Below are 21,230 nucleotides of genomic sequence, written 5' to 3' on the forward strand. Positions count from 1 at the left end.
CATAAGAACCCTTTGCGGAGGAGAAGCTGGTTTATAAATGATATGGGGGCAGCTGGACAGCATTGAGGGATCATTCAAGGGAACGCCTCTCCACCTTCCTCTCCATCACCCCTGGCCCCCGCAGGCAGATGCCCTGGGCAGGACCCTTGGGTATGACCCACTCTTGGCTCCTTCTCTCAGCTTAACTCCTATCTTGAGAGCCTAGATCAGGGCCTGGCCTGTCAGAGGGGCACAGTCACTGTCTCTCAAGTGAAAGAAAGACAGACCAGAGGGCAGCATGGCACCCTCTGGATGCAGGAAGCAAGGTATGAGTAGCACGTGGGTAAGCCCACAGCACAGCTCAGCTCATTTCCGGCTGGTCCATCATGGTGAGGCACCAGACCTGTTCCTAGAGGGTCAGGGAGGATGGTGGGGAGATGAGTGCCACTGTGATTACTTTTTTAAAAATTTAATTTAAAGAAAGATTAAAAAACAGAAAATGGGTAGAAATAATGCATAATTTCAAATAAAAAACAGGAAGAAATCACTAGTTGATTACGGATTGTCTTCTTACAAATAGTTATTCAAGATACTAAAGTGGAGCTTATAAAGTGGGGATTCAAACAGTGAGACTGCAACCAGTTCTGTTCAACTATCCAACAAAACTTAGAAATATGGTTATCCTATACACTTAAACATACATACAGTTATCATTTATGTTGAAATTGAATAAACCCAAGCAGGCTAATATCACTCTAAACAAAGAATAATACTATTGCTGGTTTTCACATTATGACACTCCAGGATCAGCACTGGGTATTTTAGTGTCTCTTTTTCTTCAAAGTATCTGTTCATTTCATCATATGTCATATGATCAGTTCTCAACTGTTTATAGATTCTAAACATGCATGAGTCTTAACATGTATTTCTATCCTTTCTATATTAGAAGGAGAAACAAAACAAAACAAGGCAAAACAAAACATATTCCTATAAACACATGAAACAAAATAAACATATAAGACCATTGTACAAATCGTTCTACCATAGTTCCTGTGCTGTCCCTTGTTATCTCCAATAGAATTGGCTATACCATCAGACATAGTATAATTGAATATGTCAGTACATAACAGTATTAATAAAAACACAACTTTGTATACGGTATAGAATTTCAAAAACTAGCAGTTATCAAACCAGAATGTGTATCACTGAGTCTTGTCATCTTCAGTGTAGTTGCCTATACTCTCAGACGATACTATCAATCATATAAGTTTTGAATAAAATCTTCTCTGCCTCATTTCTGTTATGCTCTTTTTTGCCATCTGCTTATCTTCTTCATTCTGTTTTCTGCTCCATTCATTGAGGTCTCTCTGCCACTGTTCCTGGAACCCTAGTACTTTTCTCGCTCTCTAGAATGCCCTGCAGTATTCTCTGTAGAGTTGGATTGGTGGTTGCAAATTTCCCAAGTTCCTCTTTGTCTCAGAAGCATCTTGTATCTCCATTAATTTCTATAGACAGTTTAGCAGGGTATATCAATCTGGGATGAGGTTATTTTCTTTCAGGCGTTGGAATATTTCGCTCCAGGCTCTTCTTGACTTGATGATTTGTTTCAAGAAGTCTACTGTTATTCTGATGGGCCTTCCTCTGTAGGTTATATGTTTCTTGTCTCTAACAGCTTTTAATATTCTGTTCTTATACTGAATTTCTGGGATCTTGATTATTATATGCCTGGGTGTAGCTCTGTTTTGGTTGTAAGTGGCTGGAGTTGTGTATGTCTTATATATTGGAATATCATTTCCTTTTCCTATGTTTGGGAAGTTTTCCTTAATTATTTCTGTGAATAACCTTTATAGCTCTTTTGTTTGTACCCCAGCTTCTTCATTTACATTCTTTATTCACAAGTTATAGATCCTTTTGTCATCTTCTAGCCTTTGTAGCCTTGTTACTGCTTGTTTCCTTGTTATTTTTAAAAAGGTTTCCCTTTCATAGTCCGACGTTGCAAAATTGTCTTCCAATTTGGATAATCTATCTTTAGTTTCTTTCAAGCTGATTTGCCATCTTTCCATAGAGTTTTTAATTTCCTGGTGATCTCTTTGAATCTGCTTCATGCATTCTATATTTTTTTATATTCTTCACCAAATGGCTCTCTCCTGTGTTTGAGTTCCTCCTTTCTTACGTCTGTGTCTGCTTGAAGGGTGTTTAGTACCTCTTTTATTAATCTTCTTATATCTTGCTTTATTTGGCTAAATATTTCACTTTTGAACTCATCTATAAGGTCCTGAACATATCTCGTTATGTCCACTGGCACCGTGTCTGATATTGCATGTTTGCTGGTCTCATTCTCCTTTGTATTTACATGTCCTGGGTCAGTGTTCTCAGGGTTGGGACCTGGGGACTTTTTGTTGTTGCTTCCTCTTCTCATCTTTTTTGCTTCTTCCAGAAGGCCCCAGTTTCTTTCTTTTGGTTATAATTATTCTGAAGCGTGCTGGCTAGATGACCCTTTACATTGTAGTGTGTTAGTGAGTTGCACACAGGGACAGCATATGCTGGCCCCTCCCCTCCAGATTAGTCAAGCTGCTGTGGCCTGCACTACTGTATTACTTTGCACTGCCTTCCTCTGTGTCGGTGTCGCTCCCGGCCGGCAGGAAGGACACACGACAAAGTCTGGCAGTGGACAACCTTTTCTTTTATTTTCTCTCCGTACAGCCTGCCCTGGGATCGCTCCCAGCCGAAGCCTCCTCTGGTCTGCTCCCCGCGGCTCCTTCCGTGCTTCGCTCCGAAGCCTCTACCGGTCCGCTCTCCGCGGCTCCTTCCGTGCTTCTGTCCTCTCGCGGAAGAGGCACTAGTATATATGCAGATACAGCGCCCAATCATGTTAAAGCCGGCGATGCAAGCTGATTGGCTAACGTCATTAGTTACTAGGTAAACTACATTGTTGAGCGGGTTGTTTCAACCAGGAAGCAGGAAACTAACGTGCTCGATGGGAGGGGTAATCTAACTCAGGCTTACTCTTTACCACAGGCCGCATGATCGCTATATGCGGCGGCTCGGCAATGTGGTGGCTCCCAACACCTCTGGACCAGCCAAACCTCCAAGGCCCCACTGGGACAGTGTGGTTAGTGTGTACCACCGCTGCAGAGACTAGACCTCAGATAACCTATTGGGTCTCAGCCAGTCACGTGACCCAGGCCTAGCTCACTCCACCAATCCTATTCAAGAAGGGAACAATTGACTGAAGTCACTGCTGCCCCCTGTACTTGCCAGTTCTGCCCAATCCTAGAATGTCCTCTGCTGAGGGCCCCCCCTATTTATGGAATGGCTCTACTCCCATCACTCACCAAAGGTCAATGTAGGCTCCCTGCCAACTCAGCTCTCCATTCAGCTTGCCGACCCCCTAACTAAATGTAACTGTGCCTCCAGTAAGTCGAAGTGGCTGGACCTTGGATGGCTCGGCCAGTCGTGGCAGGGCCTTGGCCAGTCGTGGTAGGAACTCAGCCAGTTGCAGCAGGACTTCTTGGCAAGTCATGGTGGGACCTCTCGGCAAGTCGTGGAGGGACCCTGGCAAGTTGCAGCGGGACCCTGGCAAGTCACAACGTTGACCAGTCATGGTGGGACCTCGGATGGTCGGCAAGTCGCCTTAATTTCTTCTTGGGATGAGAGAATTCATCTCCTCTGTTTGGGGCTCCCCACTCTGTATTATGTTGAATTCTAAGTTGACTATCTCAGGGAGCCTCTGTAGCCAGGTTTTATCTATCCACCATCTTTGCTCCTTCCCCCTCTGATATGTTTTATAATTGGGAAAATGTTGAAGACATTTTGAAGGGTACTGGAAAGTATATATCATGTTGGATCAGTCATCTTAATTGGTGTTTATAAATCTGTAGTCCTAGCTGTTGGGATGCTGAGGCAGGAAGATGCTAAATTCAAGACCAAATTGAGTAACTTAGCTAAACCCTGTCTCAAATTTTTAACAAATAAATCACTGTGATTACTCTTTAAAGGGGTCTCCATGGCTTTCCAGGAAAGAAATGCCCGGAGAGCTCAATGGAAACAGATAGATGCAAAAGACCTATACCCTGAAAACTGCAGTACTGTTAAAAAGGAGAGGATGTCAGAAATGGAAAGATAGCCCTTGATCCTAGATAGGAAGTATCAACATTGTGAAAATGTCCATACTCCCAAAACTGTCATACAGATTTAAAGCAACTCCCGTCAAAATACCATTTACATACTTCACAGATCTAGAGAAAACATTGCTAAAACTCATTTGGAAACAGAAGAGACATAGAATAGCAGAGGCAATGCTGTGCAATAAACGCATCACAATCCTGACTTGAAACTATACTACAAAGCTACGGTGATAAAATCAGCCTAGCAAAAGTCTGGCAATAAAAACAGACTTAAGGAACAATGGAACAAATCAGAAGATTCATACACAACTACAAAGACACTCAGCCATCTTATCTTTGAGGAAGTGGCTAAACATTTTCACTGGATGGAAGATAGCCTCTTTAATAAATTGTGCTAGAAAAATTGGCTTTCACATGCCAGACTAAAACTAGACCCATGTCTATCACCATGCATTAAAATCAACATGGATCAAAAATCTAAATATTAAAATAGAAACACTAAATCTACTGGGAGACAAGGTAGAAATCTTGAAGACATAGGGATAGGCAGACAGCTCATGAGCAAAATGCAAACTGCACAAGAAGTACTTCAAAGAATCATCTTATTAAAAACCTTTTGCAAATTGAAAGAAATCACCAACAGAGTGAGAAGAAAACCCACAGAATGAGAAAGAATTTTAACCTGCCCTCATATAAAGGACTTATATCTAGATCATATAAAGAATTGAAAACATTAGGCCCCCCAAATTCAAAGACCTAATCCAAAAATGGGCATCTGAGATGAATATACTCTTCTCAGATAAAGATATACAAATGGCAAATAAATACATGAAGAATGTTCACCATCACTAGTCACTTGAGAAATGCAAATTGAAACAGCAGTGAGATTCCATCTCACTCCAGAAAGAACAGCTGCTCTCAAGAAATCAACGGATAGCAAATGTAGGCGGGGCTATGAGGAAAAGGACCCCTTCTCCACTGATGGCAAGAATGTACAAACACTGTGGAAAACACTGTCCAGATTCCTCAAAAAACTAAGATTGGAAGTCCCATTTAATCCAGCTATTCTTCTGCTGGGTATTTTCTCAGAAAAATTGAAAATGTCATGCCACATTGATATATGTGCACCCATGTTTATAGCAGCACAATTTGTAATAGCTAAATCTTGGAAACAACTCAAATACCAATCAACTACGAAATGTAAAGAAAAAGATGTGGTATTTTTATACAATGGAGTATTTCTCAACTATAAAGAAAGATAAACTCAAGGCTTTTTTAGGTAAATGGAGGCAACTTGAGACCATATTCATAAGTGAAGTAAACCAAGCTCACATTTGTACATATCATATTGTCTCCTTAGTGTAAAAAAAACGAAAGAGTAATAAGATCCAAAATGTACAACAGATATTTTGATAATGAAAGGGAAAGAAAGTGCCCAAAAGGAAAGAACAATTGGACTAGGGGAAAGGAGCAGGAAGAAAGGAAAATATTACATGTACATACATATACATATATGTGTGTATGTACATATACACAAGATAGCTGTACTGCTAATCTCTGTTCACTCATCAAAAACAACAGTTGTGCTTTCATTGTCTGATTGTTTCATCTTTTTTTTATGCCTGAATCTTATAATCTGAGCAACTGCCTCTGGTATAACAATATACAATGTATTAACTCATGTTAATTTCCTACTATTTTTTTAAAAATTCTGCATCATTTCTATCCTTTTTGCTTTCTCTTTTAAGAAACAGGCAGACACACTGGGGGGCTTTGGTGATAAGCTCGTGGGAGGCACTAGGGAGCCCATCAGGACGGATGTGCTGGACAGCAGATGGCTTAGTGTGTACGCGTTTGGAAACCACAGGTGAAAGCCTGTATGGATCAGAGGTGATAGGAGAGGAAAACCAAGGGATGCTCCAGGCTACGGCTGAGGCTCCTAAGCAACCGGAGGACAACTTGTCCACAGAGCTGGGAGGAATGATTCGGGGTAGGAGATGCTGGTTGGCTTTCTCCACATATCAAGGTAAAGCACAGCTCAGCCATTCTAAGGATGAGAAAGATGGGCACATGGGCTGCCTCAGTTCAGAAGAAGATGGGTTGGAGGATTATTTGGGCGAGTCAGCAGCCAGTATTATGGTATTTAAAAGTGAAGGTGATGAGTGAGAACACCTGGAACAAGGACAGAAAAAGAGTCCCAGCAATGAGTGACGGAACCAAGAGAAGCCAGTCCAGGGTGCCAAAATCAGTAGGGCCGAGACAAAGCACTGGACATCTGCAGCTTGAAGAAGGAGAGGCTCATTTTGGGTTACAGTTTAAGAGAGTGCAGTTTATGGACAGATGACTCCAAGGAAAAAAACAGCATGGCAGGAAAGGACAGCTGCTCAGTTCATGGCAGCCAAAAAAACAAAGCCCAGTAAAAGCCAGAGGGAGAGACAGAGCCTCCTGGGTCTTGGTTCAGTGATCCCCTTCTCCAACCAGCCCTCAGCTTCTGATAACACCCTCAACTACAAACTCATCCATGGATTGGTCCACAGATAAGGGCATCACCCCTGTGATCCAATCACCTTCCATCTCTGAACACATGAAACTTTCTAAGTCTAAACCATAACAGGGTAAGAAGAACAAAATCCTGATAAGAGATTATGAGAATCCAAGAAATAAAGATGAAGTATGAAAATATACAGAATCTAATGAATTTTATGATATATATGTTGTTTTCCCTTATTTTAATAAGATGAGATGGAGCAGAGAAAAATTTTGGTTGCTGGGAATGAGCCAGGACAGAAGGAGATTTTGATGCAGAAGAGAGGAGAGATAATTGCAAGAGCAAACTCGTGCAGTTACAACTTAGTACAAGTGACATTGCTGCAAAGATAAAATAGGTACTTAAGTCCATGGGCTGACGGGGGTCCTAAGATAGAGAGAGCTTTTAAAAGGACTAATGGATGGGAAAGAACATGTTGGTGACAGAGGAGAGCAATAAAATGCTAAAGTTATGACAATGTACTGCCTGTAAATGCCTATAAGTTTCCTCGGGAACAATCGAGTGCTTCTCCAGAAAGTATTTGTCCTGCATAATTGTTTTTAGGGTACAAGGCAAAATGAGTCTCCCGCCTCCTCCAGTGATCACGACACACTTGGACACCATGAATGTGAATCCACCAGCATCCGAATGTGTGAGTCAGAAGCCATGAAGGGGCCACAAAATGAGCACATTTCCTGGATCGCATCCAACAACTCTGCTCATTTTGAATTCCTGCCTTCAAAACCAGCCAATTGGTGCAGGGCTGCTAGCCACCTTTCCTATGAGCCACATGTTTATCAGTTGTTCACCATCTTTGTGTTTCAGGAAGGCATTATTTATTTCTTGACAGAGCAATATAATTACAATTGGGTTTAAATGGGTTTCCTTGAATTTGTGATTTTCCTACAACTGATAATCAACTGTTTCTGGCTGAAAAACTGCACTCTTGAAAGCCCGGATTTTGGAAATGCTCTGGGTCCTGAGTTAGTGGATTCGCCCCTCTTAGTTGTGGAATTTCCTTCCGCAGTAGGTAAAATCACACTAGGTCATCAAAGCTGTTGGGTAGAAGAGAAGAAGCTGCTCACAGCATGCAGAAAAGAGAGGAGGTGCTGGAAAAGGAGAAGGAGTCCTTTAAAATGACGGACTGTAAAGGCTGAAGTAGGCAGATCTGACTGGGGCGGCCTATAATCAGGCATTCAGAATTATTTCCGGAATTGTCCAAGCAGTGTTTCCTTTTTTCCTCGTGCACATCTTACATGCTCAGAGAAAGCTCGGTGCCAATGCCCTGGGCAGCACTTGCCCTTCTCCATCAGACATTCCACGTCTGCGTGTGCCATATCCATCTGAAGGACAAAGTGTTTTGGTGCTGGCTTCCCAGCAAACACCTGCAAATTTCATCTTTTTGCTTCAGACTTAGCTTATTTTACTGCAGACTTGAATGCTTAGAATCCCCATAAGAATATGCCATGCACCAACATGGATTTTAGCCAGTACTCTTTTGTTTTGGAAACACTGACTTCTCATAGAATCGCTTGGTGGCCAACACTGGTAGCAAGAAATGAGACAAGCCTGGCTGTGATGGGAAACTGGAATAAGGTGGGGAGGTGGCAGAGACCAGTGCAGAACCCAAGTCCCAGGACATGGGACTGAGTATGTGGGTCCTCCTCTGGGCTGCTTGGTGTGTTCCAGTTGAAAGAAATGGGTTGCTGTGGTTTTTGGTTTTCTTTATGATTTGATTTATATATAGTAATTTTTTGCATCAACTATTCAGTAATAGTTGGTGGAGTGATGGTATATCAATGGAATCAATATTATTAATCAATATTATCAATATTATTTATGAGTTGATCTGAAATCCTCAGTTCAGAGTACTCATGACCCAAGACAGCCTCTCCCTAGGAAAGCCCTGATCAGGGCATATAAGGTCATGTGACAGGCCCCACAGAGGTCAGAGGTGAGGCTAGGAAGCCAACAGGAAGGACGCAGGCAGCAGAGGACTCAGCCCTCCAACCCACGGGTAGGGACAGTGCACGCATACGCAGGAAGAAAGGTGAGGAGAGAGGGAGGAAGGGCAGGGGAGAGGGAGGTGGAGTGAAGAGACCCCGAGAGGGGTAGCCTTTGGAGAGTCCTTGGTCTTTGCCCTCGATCACCTTCAGGGCTGTGGACCACCCAGTTTAAGAGCAGCACACACAAAGGGCAACATGTGATTCTGCTGCTGGCCCTGTCTTTTGCTGGCATTAGCAACTGTAGGGTGTGTTGGGGTGACAGGGGGTGCAGAGCAGGTAGGCTGCAAGTGTGAGATAATCAAAACTACTACGGTGAGTCACTAAATTTTAAAAATTCCACAAAACACACATCGCCATTAATCCTCCTTGCTTCAGACACACTTACCCCACTGTTCATGCCAGCTTCTAATGGTCCTAAAAGTCCTTTCTCAAAGGGTCTTAGTTAAGAGGTTATGCAACTGCCTTAGCGTCCTGGACAGATTCTAAATGTTTATCTTGCATGGTCATTTTGACTTTGGGGAAGAGCTGGAAGTCAGAGTGTCATAACCGGTGAATAAGATGGATGCAGGCACATCATGGTGGGGTTTTTTAATTATTATTTTCAAAAGTAAAACAGAAAAAAAGGATAAAAGTCATGCAGAACTTCAAAAATCCACTGTAGTTAATATATCACATGTTGTTATCTTAGAAGCAGTTGCTCAGGCTACAAGATTTAGGCACAAAACAAAGCAATCAGACAATAAATGCACAAACTGTTCTTTTTGATGAACTAACAGAAATTAATAATACAGCTATCTAACTTGTATATGTACATACATATATAAATATACACATCTATATACGTATAATATTTTCCTTTCTTCCTTTCCTCCTTTCCCTTATCCTAGTCACTCTTTCCTTTTGAACACTTTCTTTCCCTTTCATTTTCATACCTGCTGTATGTTTTAATACTCTTAATACTCTTTCAGATTATCTTGAGGCTTTTGTAGGTAAATGGAGGCAACTTGAGGGCATCCTCACCAGTGAAATAAATCAAACTCACATTTGTAAATATCATACTGTCTCCCTATAGTGTAAGAAACTGGTGGTTAGGAGCCTCCCTTTCTGTTGGATGGCTTTCGCAGCAGCACTGACTAAACTTTTATCACACTTCACAGAGACGCTCACAGAAGGGGACTTCTGGAACTGCTTCGGGAAGAGGCAAGGATAGAGCAGGCATGCTCAAGAGTGTCAGGGGGTTTGGGGGCTGGGGGTGGTACTGTGTCTTTAGCCATGATATTTTTTTAAATGTAAACATTCCCCATATGTCTTGATCACACTTTGTGAGACACAGTCACACAGGAGGGGCGTTCTGCCAGGGCCAAAGCTGACAGGGTCTCTTTGGGTCTCAAACAACTCATGTCCAGCCTAACCATGGATGCTTAAGGCAGCCAGTACTCGGATATTACACACAGTCAAGATAGTTACTCACATATCCTACCGCTCCAGAGAACCAAAACCTACTACAAGTTGACTAAGATGCAATAGAATATCTGAAATGTCTTGCAGCTAATGAGACCTTAAACTTCCACCAACCTCTGGGCCCTTCCCCTCCCCCGCCTTCTGGTGAGCAGAGAAGAGAAAGGGCAGAGGAGGCTCCCACACCTAGTGACCTCCCCACACCTAGTGGACTCCCCACACTTAGTGATTTTGGATTGTCTGCTTTACACACTTGTCCTATACCCACTGGTGAAAACCAGCCACTCAGCCTCTGTTCAGTGTAAGAGCTGGAAAGTGGAACCCACGATCCTCTTAGCAAGGGGAGAGGGAGGATGCTGGTGAGTGCTGAGGGAGAGCTGTGTGGTGCGTCTCCTTCGGGCACTGGAGAGGCCCTTCCTACCCACCCCTGTCATTGTCCTCAGCATTGGCTAACATCTGCTGAGCCGAAACACAAAGCCAAGACGCTACTCTCAGAGCAAAGGGTCTATTGATCTACTTGGACCTCACAGCAGGCTTGTGAGGTAGACGAGACTTGGATCGCAGTTTCCAGGTGAGGACTCAGGAATCCAGAGGGATGGGGACACTTGTCATGAGCCATGCAGTGTGTCAGTCCCTGGGACTCAATACCCAACGCCCACAGCTTAACACATCAGAGGTTATTTTGGCTCACAATTTGTGGAGGTTTCAGTTCACAGTCAGCTGGCTCCAAGGCAGGATGGTGTGGCAGAGGAGACAGACTCCTGCTAATGGACAGCAAGCAGAGTCAAGGGAGAAGCCAGGAATGTAGAATATCTGAGGACAGCCACAGCAGCCAGCAGAGCCAGCCCGAGAGAGAAGGCAGGAGGGCCACCACACCAGCCACGCTGCAGACGCAGCACTGCCCAAGCCTTTTGGGGCTCATATCTTGCCGTGACTTATTCCAGATTGTTGGGAGCTCGACCGAGTGATATGAGGCCTGTGGTGAGGAGTGAAGCCTGAGCTAGATTGCCCCTCCCGTCGACCGAGTGATATGAGGCCTGTGGTGAGGAGTGAAGCCTGAGCTAGATTACCCCTCCCATCGAGTATGCCAAGATGGCGCCCATTTCCTGCTCCCTAGCTAGTAAACAACACGCCCTGTAAGCTAGTCTGCCCAGCAACAGCTGACGCTGGCCAATCAGCTCGTCTTGCCTACTTTGATGTGATTGGTCGATGTGTCCATATATATGCTGACACCACCCCTGGGGCGAGGACACATACCAAGAAGAGGGACTGCTGAGAGAAGCACACAAGGAGCCGTAGGGAACGGACCAGAGGAGGCTTCCCTCAGGCGGGATCCGAGATCCCGGAACAGGGCGTACGGAGAGAGAAAATAAATCAGAGGCTATCCGCCGACTACTCGTGTCGTGTGTTTTTTCCTGCCGGCCGGGATCGACACCGACATTTGGTGGCCCGTACGGGGAACTGATCACCCCCGAGGCGAGGCGGACGACGCTCCAGTATTGCTCTGCAGGACAGGTGAGTAGGGGATAAACCTGGGCTCTGGGTGGCGCGCACCTACAGGGCTTTTTAGACTCCCCTCAAGCTCACGTGTATGTGGCAGGTTAGCCTCACACGGTGAGAACGGACTCCTCAGTGACAGGCATGGGCAACTTACCCACTAAGAGTTCCAAGTCACTGGTAAGAGCGGTGAAAGACCTGCTCAAGATTTCAGGTATATCAATGAGCTCCAAGACACTTACGGAGTTTCTCCAACAAGTAGATGAGGCGGCACCCTGGTTCCTGCCGACGGGGCACTTGTCCCTACCTTGCTGGGAGAAATTAGGTAAGGATTTAGAAAGAGCAGAAGAGGAGCGCCGACTCCCACTTTCGGTTCGGCCGCTCTGGGAGATGATTCATTCATGCCTCAAAGGGGAGAGGAATGGGGCTAAGGATAGCGCAGATGGGCTCTCTCAGGCCCGCCGAGCTTTTGAAGGGGCCCGTTCGGAGTCCTCCCGAGAGGGGTCCGTCGCAGGGAGCGTGCGGAGGCGCTCGCGAGAGCGAGGCAAGAGAGAGGTACCCCCTGCCTCGGATTCCTCGGGCTCAGATACCTCGGAAGGCGAGGACAATGAGGCAAGTGACCCCCCTAATCCCTTTGCAGCTTTACGTAGAGACCTAGTCAAGATGCAGACAGACCTAGAGAAGGGAAGGAAACTCCTGAGCACTCCCCAACGGAAAGCCGTAGAGCCTTCCGCGCCACCCTGGGAGGTCCCAAACACCGGTTCCTGTGGTGAGATGGCGGCCTGGGGCCATCCTCCGTCACCCCCCCCATGGAGGGAGTGGCCTGGACCGTTGTCACATGTAGGGCCACCATCTTGTCTGCCTGGCGACCCGCCATCTTGTGCCCCAAAGACTGGTCGGCCATGTTACAAAGAGATACAATTTTGTGATAGGGAGGGACAGACATCTCATGGGGAGGCACCACCCTGTGAAAAAATGCCAAGGTCCCAGGGAAGGTATTTTCGTAGATGGACATTTAGAATGGAACAGATTCCTCAAGGGGCGAATGAGTATGAACAATGTGGGCTTTATCCGGTGCTCCTAGCGCAAGGCCAAGGACCCAATTACTGGGAACCACTGGAGATCAAGCAAATTAAGGAGCTTAAAAATGCGGTTGCCACATTTGGCCCTACTGCTCCTTACACTATAACTATGTTGGAGAATTTGTCTGCCGGTGGCTTTCTGACGCCCAGTGATTGGACCCAACTGGCTAAAGCCTGCCTGGCCCCCGGGGCTTTTCTGGATTGGCGCGCCTGGTATACTGAGTTTGCCGCCGAACAGGCTGAAAAAAATGCGGCTAGGGGCCATAGGGGGCAAAATGAGGATATGCTTATGGGTAAGGGTCAGTACGCTCAAGATCAAACTAGATTCCCTCCAAATGTGTATGAACAGATACATAACATAGGCATCCGCGCCTGGAAGCAGGTAAACAACACAGGGGTGGCCTCACAATGCCTCTCTAAAATTGTTCAGGGCAACACAGAACCTTTTGTGGATTTTGTGGCCAGAATGCAGGAGGCAGCTGACAGACTCTTTTCAGATCCGAGTGCTGCTGCTCCTCTTATTAAACAGTTAATCTTCGAACAGTGCACCAAGGACTGCAGGGCAGCCATAGCACCCCATAAAGGTAAAAACATAGAGGCGTGGATTAAAATTTGTAGAGAAATAGGGGGGCCATTATCCAACTCAGGCGTGGCTGCCCTTTTAGCCGCCGCCTTACAACAGACAGGGCCTCAGAAGACCAATCACCCTGGTAAGCCCAGGGGATGTTTCCAGTGTGGGGATCCCAGCCATATAAGGAAAAACTGCCCCAAGACCGGACAGGGGGAGTTTATATCCAAGAGACAGGAATCAGACAGACGAACGGGAACCTGCGAAAGGTGCGGTAAAGGTTCTCACAAAGCAAAAGATTGCAGATCTATTTTTGATGCCCAGGGGAACCGTATTAGTGGCAGGGAGACTACGGAGCCAAAAAACGGCCAGAGGGGGCCCTCCTTACGGACGGGCCCCCACTCCCTAGACAGGACAACACAAGATGGCACCCCCCCACAGGGGCCACCCCCGGGCCAGCAGGCGTGGACCTCTGTGTCGCCTCCAGACTCCTATTAACACCCGATATGGGCGTTCAGGTGGTTGAAACCACCTCCAAAGGACCACTACCCGACAAGCTAGTTGGTTTAGTGATTGGACAGTCCTCCACAGCCCTCCGGGGCCTTACCGTGATCCCTGGAGTTGTAGACCCAGATTATTTAGGAAACATCAAAATCATGGTACAATCTCATATAGGGACCATAGTAATTGATGAAGGGGATAAGATAGCACAACTTTTACTGTTCCCCAGTCTCCATGAGAGACCCCGGTCCGGTCAACGGGTTAGAGGGGGTCAGGGACTTGGCTCCTCTAAGGAAATTTTTGAAGGGCTTCATATGACTCTTGATAAAAGGCCCATGCTATCGCTCAGGATTAACGGAAAAAAGATAACAGGACTCCTAGATACAGGGGCAGACCGTTCCATCGTCTCCAAGAAAGACTGGCCCCCTAGTTGGCCTACCAACACAGCTGACAACACACTCCAAGGATTGGGGATAGTGGCTGCCCCCCAGGTTAGTGCCGTGACCCTGCCTTGGGGTGATGAGGAAGGTCACCGAGGACATTTTCAACCTTTTGTCTTGCAGCTGCCAGTATCCTTGTGGGGAAGAGACGTTCTCACCCAGATGGATGTCACTCTTACATCCACCTGCTCTCCCCAAGCCAAAGGGATACTCAAAAATCAGGGATATGTCCCCGGCAAGGGCCTGGGCGCAGCCCTGCAGGGCCGGACATCCCCCGTACCTGTAGAAAAAAGGGAAGGTAGACACGGGTTGGGTTTTTCCTAGGGGTCACTGAGAAACTTCTCCTGCCCGCTCCAATTAAGATCACCTGGAAATCTCAAAATCCAGTTTGGGTGCCTCAGTGGCCCTTACCCAAGGAGAAGCTTTTAGCATTAACTGAGATAGTCAAAACCCAGTTTCAGGCGGGACACGTAAAGCCGTCAACCTCCCCTTGGAATACCCCTGTCTTTGTTATCAGGAAAAAATCAGGCAAGTGGAGGCTGCTCCATGATCTGAGGGCTGTCAACTCACAGATGCAGCCCCTGGGGGCGATCCAGAGGGGACTACCAGCCCTCTCAGCCATCCCTCGGTCCTGGCCAGTCTATGCCATAGATCTTAGAGACTGTTTTTTCTCAATCCCCCTGCATCCAGAGGACACCCACAGATTCGCCTTTACCCTACCCACCATTAACCAAGAGAGTCCTGATCAGAGATACGAGTGGGTTACATTACCCCAGGGTATGGCCAACAGTCCCACCATGTGTCAGATGTATCTTGATTTTCTACTGGCCCCCTTGCGTGAAGCCTTCCCCAAAATTAGATGTATTCATTACATGGATGATTTGCTAATCAGTGCAAAAGATGTGACTGAGTTGGAGGATATGCTTGGCCAATTGGTCAGGGCCCTGAGAAAGGCAAATTTACATATTGCCCCTGACAAGATTCAGGGAGGAGACATAGTGACCTACCTGGGCACCAAAGTCTCCCCCACATCGATTTCTCCACAAAAGGTAACCATCAGAACAGATAGCCTAAGGACCTTGAATGACATGCAAAAGCTACTGGGAGATATAAACTGGATCAGACCTTATTTACACATCCCTAACTCGGACTTAAAGCCCCTGTTCGACCTCCTGAAAGGAGACCCGGATATTGCCTCCCCCAGGGAGTTCACCCCGGAAGCCAGAGTTGCTCTGAGAAAGATAGAGGAAGCCCTAAGTACAGCTGCATTGCGGAGAATTGACTCAGAACAGCCTTTTGAGGTCTGCTTGTTGCAGACCGTTTCTCAACCTACGGCAGTGATTTGGCAAAAGGGACCACTTTTGTGGGTGCACCCTAAGGTCTCACCTGCCAAGATTATCGAACATTATCCGGAAACGGTCGCTTCCCTGGCCTTGGAGGCACATGGCAGGGCTATCCAACATTTTGGCTCTGCACCCCATGCTATTCGGGTACCTTATACCGCTTCTCAAATAAAAATCCTGACTGCTTGTATAGATACGTGGGCCATCCTGAGATGTGTTTTTCTTGGGGAGATAGACAACCAGTTCCCCAGGGACCCCATACTACAGTTTGTTACTCAACATCCGGTGATATTTCCAAAAATCACCGCGTCCACACCACTTACTCCTGCAACAACGATCTATACGGACGGGTCAAAAACCGGGATAGGGGCTTATGTGGTCTCAGGTATGCCTCCGATCAGCATACAATTTGAACCAGATCAACCACAGGTGGTAGAGTTACAAATTGTACAAACCGTCCTCGAGAAGTTCCCAGGGGCCCTTAATATTGTTTCTGATTCAAAATACGTTGTTAATGCCATGCAGGTCCTTGAGACTGCGGGCCCGATTAAGCCAACCTCCAAAGTAACTAATTTGTTTTTGTCTATCCAGACTCTGCTGATAAATAGACACAACAAAATATACATCACTCACATAAGAGCACATACGCGCCTGCCAGGGCCCATGGTACAGGGCAATGCGGCAGCTGACGTGGCCACTCGCCCGTTGTGGATACTCAATATGTTATCTTCAATAGAACAAGCCCGTCTGTTTCATGACAGATTTCATGTCAACGCCAGGACGTTAGCCAACCAGTACCACATTTCCAGGGCTGACGCGCGGGACATCGTACGGTTATGCGGCTCTTGCGCCACATACACACCCGTCGTATCAACGGGAGTTAACCCCAGGGGATTGATTCCTGGCGACACTTGGCAAATGGATGTCACACATATGATAGAATTCGGATCTCTTAAATATGTTCATGTCTCTACGGACACCTGCTCTCATATTATATTTGCGACTGCTGAAACTGGCGAAAAGGTGTCTCATGTAATCAATCATTGCCTGACAGCTTGGGCCGCATGGGACAAACCAAAAATATTAAAAACTGATAATGGACCAGCTTATACAAGCAGAGCCTTTAATGAGTTCTGTGAAAAAATGGGGGTACAATTAAAACATGGCATCCCATACAATCCCCAAGGTCAAGGAATTATTGAAAGGGCTCATAGGAGCCTTAAAGATATTCTACAAAAACAAAAAGGGGGAATAAGTCAGGGCCTGCCCCCAAAGGCACGGCTCTCCATGGCACTGTTCACATACAATTTTCTGAACCTGAATAACAACAATCACTCCCCGGCCATGGAACATTGTAATCCATCTCCTGGCAATAGGGGATGGGTGAAATGGAAAGATGTCCTGACGGGACAATGGATGGGCCCGGATCCAGTAGTTAGCTGGAACCGAGGTGCGGTTTGTGTTTTCCCGCAGGAACCAGGACGAGAACCATTGTGGGTCCCAGAACGGCTGACGCGTGTGGCGAATCCAACGAAACATAATGCAGGAGACACTCCAAAACTCAACGGCAGCGGACAGCCTAATCAAGATCGGTCCGACCAGGATATTGCTGCTCGACCGAGGAATACCGTATGACTTATGGGACACAGTAATGATTATGCTCTCGATAGTAATTGGCTCTCTTTTAGGGTACGGTGCAGCCAGAGTGGCTAGGCCACGCCGCCTTCCGGCAGCCCCCTTCCTTCTGGTTTTGATGCTCACCACCACTACTGAAATAGGAGCAGACTTGGTGTGGGCAGCAATACATCATCCGCCAGCGCTAGCCGCTATCTCCACCACAGCCCCCTCTCTCCCAAAGTTGTATGCAAAAAACTGCTCCGCCAGATTGCCTTGCATACCAGATATACCGTTAACCATCAGACCCATACGTTTTGACCTTCCCATCACCAATGACGTGGTCATTTTTTCCACTAATAGTAACCCCTCGTGTCACCGGGGATCCTGCGTTAGCTTCCTGCCCCTCCTTGTAAAATGGTACAATACCTCCCTGACGGTGAGGTTGTCTGTCCCATCCCTGCATTCGCCTGGATGTTTTAAAGCTGGCACACTTAGCGGCGGAGTCATCACTTTTAACTCAACCTGCAAACCCCGAGCAGCCATGCACACCCGTCCCGATTTCCCCACATGCCCATACCGTGTGTCCCCAAGCCGAAAAAGACAGATGGTGGACCTGTCACAACTTTCATGGCAGCCCTGTACTGTCGACGGCGTGGGAGTGACTCATCTAAACATGTCTTGGTGGTCCCGGTTCTCTCCTCCATCCGGTAGTAACAACATATTCGCGTTGACCTGGTGGGAGTCCTACCTGAGAGTGAACAACAAGTGGGCAATAAGCTTCCCCTTCCCCCTTAATGAAAATTGGTTGTGCCTCTCCACCGGAGCCTGCATGGACTTAAGACCCATGCTCGCTATTAACGCTTCTGCCTCTAATGGAACCACCAATGTCACCCTTAATTCTGAGGCTGCATGCGTAAAACCGCCCTACTTATGGGTATTCTCTGCTGACATCTCCTTTAAGTGCAGTAACCAACCATGCTTTACAGGGAACTGCTGGAATGGGTCTTTCCCGTATGCTATGTTGGCTCTTCGACCCCCACTGATGTGGGTTCCCTTTAACGAATCTGTTTGGGTTCATCCCGTCTATCAGCAGGACCAACTACCCATGCTCAGACGTAAGAGAGATTTTGGGATCACAGCGGCCCTGACAGCACTGTTCGTGACTCTGACTGCGACGGCTGTGACGGCTGCCGTTGCTCTGACCCAGTCTACGCTGACGGCTCAGGCCTTTACCAATCTTACGGACACCACCTCCCTGGCGCTGAGGGAGCAACAAGAAGTCAACCTCCTCCAGCACAACGCCATAATGGCGTTACAGCAGCAGATCGACCTAATCGCTCAGGAAGTCCAGGGACTCTGGGAGGTGGCTAACAATTTATGTGACGCCAGATGGGCATTCACCCAGTTGTGCGTTACCCCCATCCAGGTCAACCGTTCGGCTTACAGGCAATTTCAGGATTATGTTCTCACCACCTATAATTCTTCCTTTTGGAACGCTAGCGTGCGCCTGGATATGACTATCCGGCAGCTAGATCAGATAGAGGTGCCTATACTTACAGCCTCCTTTTTTGATGATGTCCTAAGCCAGATAGGCTCCTTCTTCAAACCTTCGTCACTTCTTGCGTATGGGATCATTCTTGCTCTTGTGATTGTCACTCTCGTGACTCTTAGGTGCCTGCGGTCGATAAGGGCGACCCAAAAGACACATATGACATTGATGATGTTGCTGGCCCAGAGTCAAGGGGATTCCACACCTAGCGTTTTCTGGGCTCAGGCTAGAAAGGCACGGCTCCTTTAACCAGTACGTGGCTGCCCTCGCCATTATTCTTACGGATGTTCTAGTATTATTACGTACGTCTCCTTCCCCGTCGCGGCTGCGAACTTAGACTAGAAGGACCCCACGCTTAAGGCGTGTTCCCATTGATAATTAGAAAATAGTAATTAGTGATTGTAGTGAACGGGGATTATGGTTGGTAATTAGTAATTACGCGGTTCCTCAAATGTCACTCGGCTGACCCCTCCGTGTCTCCCCCAAGATATAAGCTTTAAGAGTTGAGTGGGCAAGCCAACGACGGGTAAGACGGGAGAAGTTCTCCTGATCAACCTAAGACAGGCTCTACTCCGAGGGTCCTCTAGGGAGTGAGAGTTATGGCATTGAGATGCGAGACCAAGGGTACTGCAGTGCCATCCGCCTCGAGGGTTGAGGGGAAGGCAGGAATGAATGTCTATATGCATCCAGGTTCGGTTCACAAAAGCCTGGCCCTGCGAAAAAATGAACCACTCACCTTGAGCATGGTCCTGGCGCAAGGATATGTACGAGACAAGGTGATGCACAGCAGGGTATAGACCTCTACATTCTCTCATGCCTCGGCCTGCGAAATAGGCCCACTCCCAGACACCTCACATGGACCCACAGACCACACTATCTTAATAAATAAAGAAGGGGGAGATGTTGGGAGCTCGACCGAGTGATATGAGGCCTGTGGTGAGGAGTGAAGCCTGAGCTAGATTGCCCCTCCCGTCGACCGAGTGATATGAGGCCTGTGGTGAGGAGTGAAGCCTGAGCTAGATTACCCCTCCCATCGAGTATGCCAAGATGGCGCCCATTTCCTGCTCCCTAGCTAGTAAACAACACGCCCTGTAAGCTAGTCTGCCCAGCAACAGCTGACGCTGGCCAATCAGCTCGTCTTGCCTACTTTGATGTGATTGGTCGATGTGTCCATATATATGCTGACACCACCCCTGGGGCGAGGACACATACCAAGAAGAGGGACTGCTGAGAGAAGCACACAAGGAGCCGTAGGGAACGGACCAGAGGAGGCTTCCCTCAGGCGGGATCCGAGATCCCGGAACAGGGCGTACGGAGAGAGAAAATAAATCAGAGGCTATCCGCCGACTACTCGTGTCGTGTGTTTTTTCCTGCCGGCCGGGATCGACACCGACACCAGATGCTGGATGTGGAGCTACAGTATTTAATCTTTGCCCTGCCAGGTTTCAGCCTTGCTTTGGTTCCAATGCTTCTTATCTCCCTGTTTCTCCCTTTTGGGATAGCAACGTTTATCCTGCGTCACTGTCTGTTGGCAGTGTTTAAGTTTAAGGCTCATAGATAGGAATTTGTCTTGAGTCTCAAAGGAGACTCTGGACTTGAACTTTTCAGCAATGCTGAAACTGTTAGGACTTTGGCAGCTCTTAGAGATGAACTAAACGCATTTTGCATAAAAGGATGCACACGAGGTGGGATGTTACCAAGGGCCTCCACCACTCATAGGTGGGACATCTGGAAGACGATTGGATTATGGGATTTATAGCTGGCTTGTTGTTAGAAGGTGAGTCTCGTAGGAAAAGGTGGGTCACCAGGGTCAGGCCTGGAAAGGTTCATCTCCTTCCCAGACCCCTCACTTTTCTCTCTCTGCTCCCCATTTGCCATGCCTACTATTCCTCCTCCATATCCCTGTGCCATGCTGTCCTGCCTTGGGGACAGTGAACAGTAGACTGAAACCTCTACAAGCTGTGAACCCCATAAACCTTTCCTTCTTTCAGTTGAGGGAGGTGTCTGGTATTGTACAGTGATATAGGGAGTAACTAAATCACAGGCCCGGGGTGGTAGCCCTGGAGCATGAGCCTTAGTCGCATTCTTACAATGTCTTCCCTGAACATCCGATTCTCCCATGGATATTTCTACAGCTCTCAGAGCCATGCAAGGACCTCAAGTTTCCTGTCACTGCCAACGATCAGGAAGCAGCACTTGTGTGACCAGGAGAGATGCAAAAAGGAAAAACAAGAAAATCCAAGCAGAGCCTAGAGAATGCACAAGTAGGGGTGGAGGGGGGTAGCCCGTAAGCAGAGGTCAGCTTGGGAGCCAGAAGCTGGGCACTTGGAGGGAGACTCCAAACTCCTGAGCATCTGGCCACAGCTGTGGGTGGGAGGGACAACAGGATAGGGGCCCAATATGGCCTGAGAGCTGCTCTGCCTGGCTTACACAAACCGTAGCAAATCTGGTTTGTGTTTTCCCTGTGCAACCAGCTTGATGAATTCTTCCTACACTCACTTTTCTGTAACAATTTTCCCATTTGGCCTTTCTATCT

General features: G+C 47.1%; 1 protein-coding gene across 1 annotated transcript; it reads left to right on the forward strand.

Annotated features, from left to right (window-relative positions):
- The first annotated feature begins 11,050 nt into the window (after nucleotides 1–11,050).
- On the forward strand, nucleotides 11,051–20,031 carry LOC134478046 (uncharacterized). Its single transcript, XM_063257946.1, has 2 exons — nucleotides 11,051–11,612; nucleotides 17,002–20,031. The coding sequence occupies exon 2, from the start codon at nucleotides 17,069–17,071 to the stop codon at nucleotides 18,941–18,943; it is 1,875 nt and encodes a 624-aa protein (XP_063114016.1). The 5' UTR covers nucleotides 11,051–11,612; nucleotides 17,002–17,068; the 3' UTR covers nucleotides 18,944–20,031.
- The last annotated feature ends 1,199 nt before the right edge of the window (nucleotides 20,032–21,230 follow it).

Source organism: Cavia porcellus, unplaced genomic scaffold (genome assembly GCF_034190915.1).
Source record: "Cavia porcellus strain 051 isolate PalLab524CR breed Dunkin Hartley unplaced genomic scaffold, mCavPor4.1 scaffold_11, whole genome shotgun sequence".
NCBI lineage: Eukaryota > Metazoa > Chordata > Mammalia > Rodentia > Caviidae > Cavia > Cavia porcellus.